The 13612-nt window shown below is 40.9% G+C and overlaps 1 protein-coding gene across 1 annotated transcript; it reads right to left on the bottom strand.

Moving 5' to 3' along the window:
- Positions 1-3789: 3789 nt before the first annotated feature.
- On the bottom strand, positions 3790-5527 carry LOC131956224 (paired mesoderm homeobox protein 2-like). The gene is made up of 3 exons (XM_059320642.1): positions 5518-5527; positions 5219-5406; positions 3790-4594 (listed from the first exon to the last, which is right to left on the bottom strand). The coding sequence occupies exons 1-3, from the start codon at positions 5525-5527 to the stop codon at positions 4250-4252; spliced, it is 543 nt and encodes a 180-aa protein (XP_059176625.1). The 3' UTR covers positions 3790-4249.
- Positions 5528-13612: the final 8085 nt, after the last annotated feature.

Genomic DNA, 13612 nt, shown 5'->3' with positions numbered 1-13612 from the left:
AAAATATCTCAGAGATTAAGAAAGAAATCTGTTATTTTCTTTTAAGAAATGTAAATCTAATTAAATTCATTTGACATTATGATGTTAAAAGATTGACATCGTATATATAAATATATATAATTTTGATGAACCAATAGTTTCTGGATTTTATTTATATGTGTGTGTCGATGTCTGCATTAATGTTGTCTCACCGTCTTGTTTATTATGTGGGATGTAGCCACAAGAATTTGCCTTTAATTTAATTATTACACAACATTAGGTGAGTTTTGATAGTTCAACTTTATGAGGATTTGCTAGGATTGTTTTAAAAATTCTAAACCTTGAAGAAATGTTGTGGTCATTCAAGAACATATCTACTGTTTAAATGACCTAGACAAAACTGGCATTTGGAAAATAATTGCTGAAAATTTCAAAAAATAAATAATAGACCAAATGCACAAAACAATTTAATTCATTAAAAATATGAAGAAAAATTAAAACTTCTGACTAATATTTCTGTAAATAAAATTCTTAAAAAAATAATCACAAATTTGTTTGCTTTTAAAATAAGAAATACAGTAAGTTCTAGCTTTTTATCAATATGTTCTCTTTAAATTGAAACCATAATTTTTTTAATAAAGATAGTAAAAATTAAAACAAATACACAACTATAAAAACTAAAAACGGTTTGTTTTAAAGTTACAAATAAATTATTTGAGCTGTTCGGATTTTCTGTGATCTTATTTTTTTTTTTTTTAAAAAAGCCCTTGTTTTTTCCTTTAGGCTTCACCACAGACAGTTCTTGGAAAAGTTCTATAAATATACACACACACACAAAATGCTGAATATGATGGCATAATTAAACATGTTCATTTAGTAGCCAATATACATAATTGTTCCTTCAAATGTTAAAAAAGAACAAGGATTTTTATAAAAGCATGAAAATCACTGTTTTAAAGTAGATCGAGAAAATACTAAAATTACGCTTTTAAATTTTCTCTAAATTTATGTCTTTTATATAAATACATTTGATCAATTGAAACCATTCTTTTTTGGAAGGTGGGGTGAATAGGCACTGGCGCTTCAAATATTTTTTTAACATCTCAAATTTATTCCCAAACTGTTTCAAGCCTTTAAACTTTTGCATGATTGAGAGTGTAAAAAATGTTAACACTTTTACTGATATAAAAACATTCATGTTAAAAATTCCTTCCTCTTGTCTGTTGGCACTAAATGCTTATCTCACCTCACAACACACCAATACATCATTAATAATTTTCATCATTGATGTCAAAAGATCTGATGAAAAAGATTAAGTTCCATTGCACACAACGATGTAGTACAATAATTTCAGGTCTATTGTTAAGCTGGTAAACGAATACATTTTAAAAATTCCTTTTACATGGAAAATAAAATCTGTTTAACTTAACATATGAAAGATAGTTATTAAAAGACCAAAAAATCATATTGATGAAACATGTCCTCCAGGCTAGCACTAGCACAAAAATATATAAACCTATTTACACACACATATTTGCATTAGCATGTACATATGTGCAACACACAGACAAATGAGTAAAATGCAGGTATGTAGATAAATAAGCTTCATATATATATATATATATATATATATATATATATATATATATATATATATATATATATATATATATATATATATATGTATATATATATATATATATATATATATATATATATACATATATATACATATATATACATATATATACATATATATATATATATATATATATATATATATATATATATATATATATATATATATATATATGTTCGCTTTTTAAAATTCTGGATGGTGTACTGAGACAGACAACCATACACTTGTTTACATTCTTACCGAAAACTTGAGTTGCTTAAGTAAGCAGACGTGACGATGTGTAGTGGGACATAAGGCATAACTGTACATTTTGTTTAAAAAATATGGACGGGAAAACTTTGTAATACGAGGCATGCGAATTAAAACGTTGACATTGTAAATTTCTATACAGGTAAATGGAATCTTCATGACACCATAATGTAACAACATTGATAAAACTTTCGTTTTTTTAATAGATTAACAGACCGACATTTTTACATTATAATGCTATCATTTTCCGTAACATTTTTTTGCATATTTTTCAAAGGCGCTTAGGAAACAACAAAGGGACACAACCAAGCACAAAAATTTTCATTAATCTCCCTTTGATTGGTTAAAAATATTTCAGCGAAGACACCAACCTGATTGCAATAATGAATAAACCTACACTTTAATAATAATCATTAAAAAAGTTTTAAAAAACCCACGTTTTCTGATTGAACTAAAAAGTAGAAAATAAATACTATACATCACAATAATGCAAGCGATCACTCTACTATAAGCGATGAAAAACGTGGGGCGCCGAAGTAAAAGTTATATTACTATTGATTAGATCAGGGGTCTCCAAACTTTTCAGTCCGAGGGCCGCATTAACTATCAAATTTCAGTTCGGGGGCCAGTTTCTTCCAGGCATGTCTTTGATTTTTCTGGGCAAAGTTCCTCAGCCATCACCAACAAACGTTTTTTTCCGTGGACAAAAAGAACTCCGCGGGCCGGATGAGAGGACCTCGCGGGCCGCATCCGGCCCGCGGGCCGTAGTTTGGAGACCCCTGGATTAGATAATACTATTGACTTTTATTAGGGAGCTTGTAGAGAGTCAACAGTATTAGAAACTGTAAGAAAATCACGGCGCCCCACGTTTTTCATCGCTTATAGTAGAGTGATCGCTTGCATTATTGTGATGTATAGTATTTATTTTCTACTTTTTAGTTCAATCAGAAAACGTGGGTTTTTTAAAACTTTTTTAATGATTATTATTTTCTACTTTTTAGTCTTTGTCTGTTTGTTTGCATTGAAATCTTGCTATCGATTTTATCTTTTCACTTTTTTTTGGGTAAACGAAGACAACTCGTAAAAAGACAACTCGTAAAAAACGAGAGACCCTTTCTTCTTCGGTCTCAATCGCAAGTGAATGATTGTCAGAGGTTAGTTGATAGCGGTTAGGACGAGGGCTGGTTACTGACTAGAACACATAGATTTGAACCCGTGTCGAGTGGGATAGCAATCGTGTGCCCAACCACTCGACCATATCGTCTCCCCCAAACTGGCCACCAGTGGTAATAGTTACCTCCTGTAAGTTTAAAGTCGGTTCAAACTAAATTATCTGCCCCTAAGCCTGTCGCGACGTGGGATCGTTCGCTTCACTGCGCGCGGCAAGAGAGAGGCGAGCTACGCGTCGCTCGTTTTTTTTTTCTAATGGCTCGCAGAGGAGAATTATATATATAGATTATATAGCGGTCTAAAATGCTCAATAAAATGTTTCCATTGATCAATTTAGTAATAATAACAATTGAATATTCTATGGTCATCCAAAAGAAAGCTTCCCTGAAAATTTCAGCGCGCTAGCTAACTGGGAAGTGCCAGAAATTTCGATCGCAAGATTTGATTAGAAAAACAAACAAACAAACAGAGAAAGCAAGTTAAAGAAAACGTGGGAAAAAATAAAAGCAATTTCTATGAAAAAAATTATACAAACGTTATTCCGTTGTTTTTTTTTTCAAAATAAAATTTTAGAACAGCTCTTTGACCGGTGGCTTCAAATTGTGCTCCTCTGGTAATATGTTGCTGTGTTGCCGAAGCCTACACACTGTCGGCACATAACAAGAGTGGACACACCACAGGTAATGGGGTCACCAATTCCAGTCAGTTAAAGCGAAAATTTAAGTCATCATTATGTAAACTGTTAAAAATGATGGTCTTCGTCTCCGAATAGTTTGAGAATGTTGGTCTCGATTTGAACTGTCTGAGAATGCAGACGATAAACTGCGTGAGAAGGCTGGACTCTTTAAACTGGCTGAGAACGCAACTAATGAACAGTTTAAGAATGCGGATCTCAACAGTTTAACTTTTTAAGGAATCCGGTCTCTTGGTTTGAATTCCATTAATGGACATTTTATAAATGCTGATAAGTTTTATTGAACAGTTTGAGAACTGCTTGCCTTGTAGTGTTTTAAAAACACATATGAGAAACACAGATAGATAATTTCATGAACAATGAAATGATTTTTAAAACTTCGGATGAATCAACTTTTACTTTTAAACTTTGCTAACCAAGCAAATTTTTTTTACAAATTATCATCTGGAAAAAAAATTTAACACACGTACAAGAAAATCCATTTTGACTTATCGCACCACAAAAACCTGGTCAACGTGTCACTGAGGCATCTGGTGATGCGAGTATGGCGACGGCTGCAGGCTGGAGTTGTACTCGTGGGCCTTGAGTCTCAAACACGCCAGGCTCGACCCCACTGACGCCGAGCCCGGGAACGAGTGCGGGGAGGCCAGGGCGCAGCTCGAGCCGGGCCCCGACGGCTGACCGGAATAACCGGATGTGCCGGCCCAGGGGATGTAATCGGATGACATGGGCGTGGCCCTGGGGGTGATTGGTTGTTCGATGGGGGTGCCCTCCACGCTGCTACGTCCGTAGATCGTCTGACGCTGTGCCATCAGATTTCTTTCGTTTCTTCTAAATTTCGCTCGCCGGTTTTGAAACCAAACCTTTAAAGGTAAAAGAAAAGAATGGCATCAATAAGCAAATTTTGATCAACATAATTCAGGGGGGGGGGAGGGAAAATGCTGCCCCATGATTGTAGCTATGTCGGGAAATTACCAAATTACTTTGCCATATCCAGATAATAAACAGGTAGCATTTAGTGGCTACCTGGTGTGTTTCATTTCTACCAATTTCCATTAGTGGCTAGATCTACAAGTCTGCAGTGTACGCTCGATCTGATAGTTTTTGTGCTGTCTATGTTTGAGACCTATTTCTCTAACGGCATCTCATCTGTCCACCTCACCTGTACTCTAACCAAACACCTGTCCATCTCACCTAACCAAACACCTGTCTACCTCACCTGTACTCTAACCAAAAACCTGTCCACCTCACCTGAACTCTAACCAACCACCTGTCCACCTCACCTAACCAAACACTGCCCACCTCACCTGTACTCTAACCAAACACATGTTCACATCACCTGTCCACCTCACCTAACCAACACCTGTCCACCTCACCTGTCCACCTCACCTAACCAACACCTGTCCACCTCACCTGTCCACCTCACCTAACCAACACCTGTCCACCTCACCTGTCCACCTCACCTAACCAACACCTGTCCACCTCACCTGTACTCTAGCCTCACTGAGGCTCACCCTCCTGGCCAGTTCCTCCCTGACGAAGGCATCCGGGTAGTGCGTCCTCTCAAACACCCTCTCGAGGGCGGCCAGCTGCGTGCTATTGAACGTCGTCCTGTTTCGCCTCTGTTTCCTTTTACGCCTACTCTCACTGTCGCTCTTTTTGTCGTCCTCGCTATCTGAAACCAAATAGAAGGGAAATAACCTTGTTAATCAACTGTGTTAAAAACTCGTTGTCTCCCTTAGAATTTTTTTTCCGTATTTTTTTCAGGTTTGGGGTCAATACAAACCCCCCACCATATAAAATAAACCGGTAGTGATCTCCCCTAAACTTTCTCGAATATTCTTATATAAAACAACAGGGGATGGTAACTGGGGATATAGTTATGATTTTTAATCCATTTTAAATACTGAAACTTTTAAAAATAGAATAGAATCTCAGTAAAAAACAATTGCGCACCAAGCGAACGCCTAATAAAGGTGTGTATAATAGTGCGCAATAGTATTAGTACTTAATAAATTTACATTAGTTTTTGAGAAATCGGAAGTAGCGTAAATTACTACTTCCGGTCAACGGAAATAACTCAAAATTTAACAGAAGGTAGAGAATTAGATCTTTTACTTACATGTGAAATTTCATTTATCTATCTGAAATAGTACTCAAGTTATAGGCTTTTGAAAAATTCAAAGTAGAAAAAGTACCACTTCCGGTTGTCGGAAATCGCTCAAAAGTTGATACGGATCTACGATTTTGATATAATACTTATATATGAAATTTCATCAACCTAGCTGTAACGGTACTCAAGTTATCGTGTTTACACACGGACACACACACACACAGACACACAGACATACGGACAGAATTGCAAAGCCCAGTTTTTCAAACTGGATTACGCATAAAACCTCTAAATTTTGATAAATCTGGATTGATAATTTTTGCCCGATTAAAATAAGTCCTCTATACTTCGGATGTGATGAAGGACTGAGGTGTAATACGGTGAAAATTGTTAAAATTTCAAGTGATTTTTGTGCACGATTACAATACTTTCTCTATACTTCGTATATACGAGAAAGTAAATATTATTAAATTGAGCAGCTTGAAATTCATTATAATAAAAGAAACCGTTTCTTAAATACTAAAACCTTAAGAATATGTAAAAAAAAAATATTATAAATAAAATTGTGGTTTGACACAAAATTTTAAATATTTAAATATATTTGAGGAGGAAAATACAAATGCAGAGACATACATATTTTAGAGCGTAGATTGCAAGCATCAACACAATAGGAAAATAAGTAATTTATATATAAAATATATTTTTAACCAGTGTTTTATTAAATGTTAAGTTTCGAAAAGGTAAAATACAGCATAAGCGTAGCAATGGGACGGTGTAGGTGGGTCCGCCACCATGGGTGCCGACTCTGCGAGGGCGTCAAACGAAATAGGAAAAGATTATAAATGACATTCTGAACTGCATTACTATGCAGTTTAGATTGTTAGGAATATTTTTTAACTCACTATAGCCTGTATCATCCTTAGCTCCATATAAACAACGCTGTGTATAATCTAGAATCTAGATCTTAATGCTTGTTTTTAACTCATACTAGACCATCAACCCTAACACCATTAGCTCCATACAAACACCGCTGTGTATAGTCTAGAGTCTAGACCTTAATGGGTTTTTTTAACTCATACAAATCCATTACCTATCAATTTATCATCCTTAGCTCCATACAAACACCATCAACTCTATCATCCTTAGTAAAGTAAAAGTAAAGTTTCCCTTTCAAACCATGAAGGTCTATGGGGCAGGTGAAGTAGAGTTCACTTGTTTCTGTGACCTCGGTATATGAAGAGATAGTGTGGTCAGCACTATGCCCAGCCGCCTTTACTTTTCCTAACGTGAGTTAGGTACCCATCAGAGTTGTTCGGACTCAGGGACGGTCTACTGACAAGCTCTCTACCGCTAGACCACTCCGTCCCTCTCTATCATCCTTAGCTCCGTATAAACCCCGCTGTGTATAGTCAAGATCTTAATTTTTCTTTTTAACTCATACTAGACAATCAACTCTATCATCCTGAGCCCCATACAAACACCACTGTGTATAGTCTAGATCTTAATGTTTGTTTTGTAACCGTACTTGACGTCGTCGTTCTGGCTGATCAACCCTCACTGAACCTACGCTTCCGTTTTTCTTCCGCTAAACAAGAATTATGTTGCTAATTATCTAGCAATCCCACAGCCCCCTCCCTCCTCCCCGCTTATTTTCATAACAAGTTTCCTGTATTTTTTTTTAAAGAAGAGCTCCAGCGTCCAACGTTACGGATACTAGAGGGCGCTGTGCGCGCGAGGCGGCGCCAAAGATGTAACTGATGAAGACGTGAAACCTAAACAAACGCTCCGGGAATCTCCGGTATTCGGAGCTGCACTAGACGGGTATCGTCGGGAAGTTGCGCGGGGTCGTCCGGTCCCCGGTGGTGACTGCTGGTGTCTTCCATGTCGTCCCATCTTCACCCCCCCCCCCCCACCCACCCCCCACTTCTAAACCAGCCAATCATACTCGGATCAACTTCGATTTTGTCAAACTATAGTGATTCGCTCCTTATTGAAAACTGAAAAAAACAAGTTAATTAAAAAAGTCTAGTGACATTTATGCGCAATTTCCTTATGTTATCTAAAAATAGCTCTGACGTATAATGCTGAGGTGCGTTCAAGCTAGAAAAACGATCGGTTTGTAGGTGTTTATGTAATTTTAAAATTTGTGACCGAACGAGAGGATATTTTTGAAAACTTTCTTCGGCAACATTATTCTAAATTATGGCAGGAATCGATTGGTACATGTTTCAAGTCGCTAAGTGGTCTGGTTGCCGAGATATGGGCCAAAAACTGAATTTTTTCGAGGTTTTTTGGCTTTTCCGGGAAATACATGAAAGAAACCCGGAATTTTTATGGCCTATGCTCATTCTCGTAACTTGCTTAACATAATTGCTTTTGGAACTAGTCATCTATATTGCTTCGTTGAGGAGGAGATACGACTTAAAGCCCGGACACACATTCATCCATACATTCATCCATCCATTCCCAGAAATGACGAGTTAATAAACGCAATTCTCCAGAATGGAAATTGCGCTAAAAACGTAGTTGTTTATTTGTTTTTACTAAATCCAAAAGAGGTGTGCGTGCGTGTGTGTGTGTGTGTGTTAGTGTGGCCAGGGGGGGGGGGGGGAGAAAGGGGAGAGGGGTGAATGCTAGAATCATGTTCATAAAGCTACACACATCTGACGAAATAAAATTTCTACCTCTGTCTTACACAGACAATTCCACCTCAAATGTATCACTTCAGTAACATGGTTTTCTAACGAAGACTTGAGGTCTAGACGGGATGTGCTGCGCGTGTTTCGTTGGTCGAAGTCCACCCCCCCCCCTCCAACACACATACACATTACAACTGTAAACAGAGTATTATTACAATGCCGAAGATAGACATAGCCTACTTGAAATGTAAATCGGTGATTGTGAATACGCCTATTTTTACAAGCGAAAACAACATTTGAAATGTTTGACCATAATTTTCGCACAGAAGAAAATATTGTTGGTTTTAAGATTCAGCCTCGTGATCCACAACGCCACCCATTGCCCAAACTTTCCCTACGTGATCCACCTTTCCCAAACTTTCCCTACGTGATCCACCTTTCCCAAACTTTCCCTACGTGATCCGCCTTTCCCAAACTTTCCCTACGTGATCCACCTTGCCCAAACTTTCCCTACGTGATCCACAACGCCGCCCATATGATAGACACAGCCTACTTGAAATGTAAATCGGTGATTGTGAATACGCCTATTTTTACAAGCGAAAACAACATTTGAAATGTTTGACCATAATTTTCGCACAGAAGAAAATATTGTTGGTTTTAAGATTCAGCCTCGTGATCCACAACGCCACCCATTGCCCAAACTTTCCCTACGTGATCCCCCTTTCCCAAACTTTCCCTACGTGATCCCCCTTTCCCAAACTTTCCCTACGTGATCCACCGTTCCCAAACTTTCCCTACGTGATCCACCTTTCCCAAACTTTCCCTACGTGATCCACCTTTCCCAAACTTTCCCTACGTGATCCACCTTGCCCAAACTTTCCCTACGTGATCCACCTTGCCCAAACTTTCTCTACGTGATCCACCTTTCCCAAACTTTCCCTGCGTGATCCACCTTATCCCAAACTTTCCCTACGTGATCCACCTTATCCTAACTTTCCCTACGTGATCCACCTTGCCCAAACTTTCCCTACGTGATCCACCTTTCCCAAACTTTCCCTACGTGATCCACCTTGCCCAAACTTTCCCTACGTGATCCCCCTTTCCCAAACTTTCCCTACGTGATCCACCTTTCCCAAACTTTCCCTACGTGATCCACCTTTCCCAAACTTTCCCTACGTGATCCACCTTTCCCAAACTTTCCCTACGTGATCCACCTTATCCTAACTTTCCCTACGTGATCCACCTTTCCCAAACTTTCCCTACGTGATCCACCTTTCCCAAACTTTCCCTACGTGATCCACCTTATCCTAACTTTCCCTACGTGATCCACCTTTCCCAAACTTTCCCTACGTGATCCACCTTATCCTAACTTTCCCTACGTGATCCACCTCACCCAAACTTTCCCTACGTGTTCCCCCTTTCCCAAAGTTTCCCTACGTGATCCACCTTGCCCAAACTTTCCCTACGTGATCCACCTTTCCCCTACTTTCCCTACGTGATCCACCTTTCCCAAACTTTCCCTACGTGATCCACCTTGCCCAAACTTTCCCTACGTGATCCCCCTTTCCCAAACTTTCCTTGCGTGATCTACCTTTCCCCTACTTTCCCTACGTGATCCACCTTGCCCAAACTTTCCCTACGTGATCCACCTTTTCCAAACTTTCCCTACGTGATCCACCTTGCCCAAACTTTCCCTACGTGATCCCCCTTTCCCAAATTTTCCCTACGTGATACACCTTGCCCAAGCTTTCCCTACGTGATCCACCTTTCCCAAACTTTCCCTACGTGATCCACCTTTCCCAAACTTTCCCTACGTGATCCACCTTTCCCAAACTTTCCTTACGTGATCCACCTTTCCCAAACTTTCCCTACGTGATCCACCTTTTCCAAACTTTCCCTACGTGATCCACCTTTCCCAAACTTTCCCTACGTGATCCACCTTTCCCAAACTTTCCCTACGTGATCCGCCTTTCCCAAACTTTCCCTACGTGATCCACCTTGCCCAAACTTTCCCTACGTGATCCACAACGCCGCCCATTGCCCTTCCCCCCCCCCCCCCCCCCCCCCCCCCCGATATAATGCAACTATCCCTCCTCCGCCTCTACACTTCATCTACTAGTAACTCCCCCTCCACTCCCTATTAAGCAGATACTCTCCCCCCCCCCCCCCCCACCGCCCCGCCCCTAAGAAAAAAAGTTCCAGTCTCTCTATGATGAGTAAATCTGACAGGCTGTCTCGCGCTATGACATGCACTATGTCGCTGGCACCGGCACGGCGGAAGTGTCAGAACTCGAGGGAACATTCCTCCGCCTCGTCGCCGTCATAACCCCCGGGGGAACATTGTTCTGGAACATTGTTCGGGAACATAATTTAGGTTCAATGTGCGGGAACATTGTTCGGGGAAAAAATTAGGTTCAGCAACATTGTACGGCAACATTGTTCGGGAACATTGTTCGGGAACATATTTAGGTTCAGCAACATTGTTCGGGAACATTGTTGGGGAACATAATTAGGTTCAGGAACATTCTTCGGGAACATAATTTAGGTTCAATGTTCAGGAACATTATTCGGGAACATAGTTTAGGTTCAATGTTCAGGAACATTATTCGAGAACATAATTTAGGTTCAATGTTCAGGAACATTGTTCGGGGAAAAAATTTAGGTTCTGAAACAATGTTCGGGGAAAAAATCAGGTTCGGGAACATTGTTCGGGAACATATTCGGGAACATAATTTAGGTTCAGGAACATTATTCGGGAACATAATTTAGGTTCGATGTTCCGGAACATAAGTTGGTTTCAATGCTCAGGAACATTGTTCGGCCATATTATTCGGGAATATTGTTAGATATATTGGTTAGTTATAGGCACTACTCTTTAGGGTCGTCATTTGGGGAACATAGAAATGAACAATATTTGTAACGGATCATGGACGGGAATATTGTTCATGAGTATTGTTTGGACGTTATATATAACGATATATATATATATATATATATAATATTCGCCCCACCCCCCTATTTAAAGAGTAAATAACACATGTAATCTTAAAGACAATCTCCCCTGTTAGATAACTTCTATTTTTTCATTAGACTGTCGACGTTATTGTTGGGACACCGCTCCAGACACCATTAGACACGTAGGTGTAGTGTAGTCTGTCGCGAGACTTCGACACAAAGGAAAAAACTCATATCCAATCATTGCTTCTGCCTGCAACATATAGTCTCAGCCCCCGGGGGGGGGGGGTATACATTATTTTCGTTTTTTTTTTTTTAATTAATTTTTTTTTTTGCATCCGCTTTGTGGGGATTTAAATTTAGTGATGAGTGGTGGAGTGGATTGTGATTAGATAAGTCGGTGGATAGGTGGCTGGATGGTAGATTGATAGATGGGTATTTGGTATGTGGATATGTGGGTGAGTTGTAGGTTGATGCATGGTAGATGGATAGGTCAGTGATTGATGAGTGGATATATGGGTGGAAAGGTGGGTGGGGGTAGGTGGATAAATGGGTAGATGTTGGGTGGATAGGTAGGTGGATTGTAAGGAGAAAAGTGGGTGATTGGTCAGTGGATGCCGGTGGAAAGTATGTGGATTGTAGGTGGATGGGTGGTGGGTGCTTAGATGTGAGGATGGTAGGAGGATAGGTGGGTGGATGGTAGGTGGATAGGTGAGTGGATGGTAGGTGGATAGGTGAGTGAATGGTAGGTGGATAGGTGAGTGGATGGTAGGTGGATAGGTGGGTGGATGGTAGGTGGATAGATGTGTGGATGGTAGGAGGATAGGTGGGTGGATGGTAGGAGGATAGGTGGGTGGATGGTAGGTGGATAGGTGGGTGGATGGTAGGAGGATAGGTGGGTGGATGGTAGGAGGATAGGTGGGTGGATGGTAGGTGGATAGGTGGGTGGATGGTAGGTGGATAGGTGGGTGGATGGTAGGTGGATAGGTGGGTGGATGGTAGGTGGATAGGTGGGTGGATGGTAGGTGGATAGGTGGGTGGATGGTAGGAGGATAGGTGGGTGGATGGTAGGAGGATAGGTGGGTGGATGGTAGGAGGATAGGTGGGTGGATGGTAGGTGGATAGGTGGGTGGATGGTAGGAGGATAGGTGGGTGGATGGTAGGTGGATAGGTGGGTGGATGGTAGGTGGATAGGTGGGTGGATGGTAGGAGGATAGGTGGGTGGATGATAGGTGGATAGGTGGGTGGATGGTAGGTGGATAGGTGGGTGGATGGTAGGAGGATAGGTGGGTGGATGGTAGGTGGATAGGTGGGTGGATGGTAGGTGGATAGGTGGGTGGATGGTAGGTGGATAGGTGGGTGGATGGTAGGTGGATAGGTGGGTGGATGGTAGGTGGATAGGTGGGTGGATGGTAGGAGGATAGGTGGGTGGATGGTAGGAGGATAGGTGGGTGGATGGTAGGTGGATAGGTGGGTGGATGGTAGGTGGATAGGTGGGTGGATGGTAGGAGGATAGGTGGGTGGATGGTAGGAGGATAGGTGGGTGGATGGTAGGTGGATAGGTGGGTGGATGGTAGGTGGATAGGTGGGTGGATGGTAGGAGGATAGGTGGGTGGATGGTAGGTGGATAGGTGTGTGGATGGTAGGAGGATAGGTGGGTGGATGGTAGGAGGATAGGTGGGTGGATGGTAGGAGGATAGGTGGGTGGATGGTAGGTGGATAGGTGGGTGGATGGTAGGTGGATATGTGTGTGGATGGTAGGAGGATAGTAGGGTGGATGGTAGGTGGATAGGTGGGTGGATGGTAGGAGGATAGGTGGGTGGATGGTAGGGGGATAGGTGGGTGGATGGTAGGTGGATAGTTGGGTGGATGGTAGGTGGATGTGTGGATGGAAGGTGGACAGGTGGATGGATGGTAGGTGGAAGATGTTAGTGGATGAATTTGGCTTTACTAAGGAAGTTGGTGGATATATTATGGATAAGTAGGTGGGTGGCTGAGGGGATAAGAGGGTTAGTGGAGTAGTTGGTGAGTTTTGGAGGGGGATTGTAACGGGAAGAGGGGTGGGAGTGGGACGGGGGTATGAAGGGGGAGATGTGAGGGTGGGGTAGGGGATTACATGGATAGTATGTGGAGGGTAGGTATGGGGAAAGGTAGGGAGTGAAAGTATGTGGGAA

This window comes from Physella acuta, unplaced genomic scaffold (genome assembly GCF_028476545.2).
Source record: "Physella acuta isolate Inbredline_101_S28 unplaced genomic scaffold, ASM2847654v3 ptg001137l, whole genome shotgun sequence".
Classification (NCBI taxonomy): Eukaryota; Metazoa; Mollusca; class Gastropoda; family Physidae; genus Physella; species Physella acuta.
Note: the sequence above shows the minus strand (reverse complement) of the source record. Positions and strands in the feature narration are given on the sequence as shown.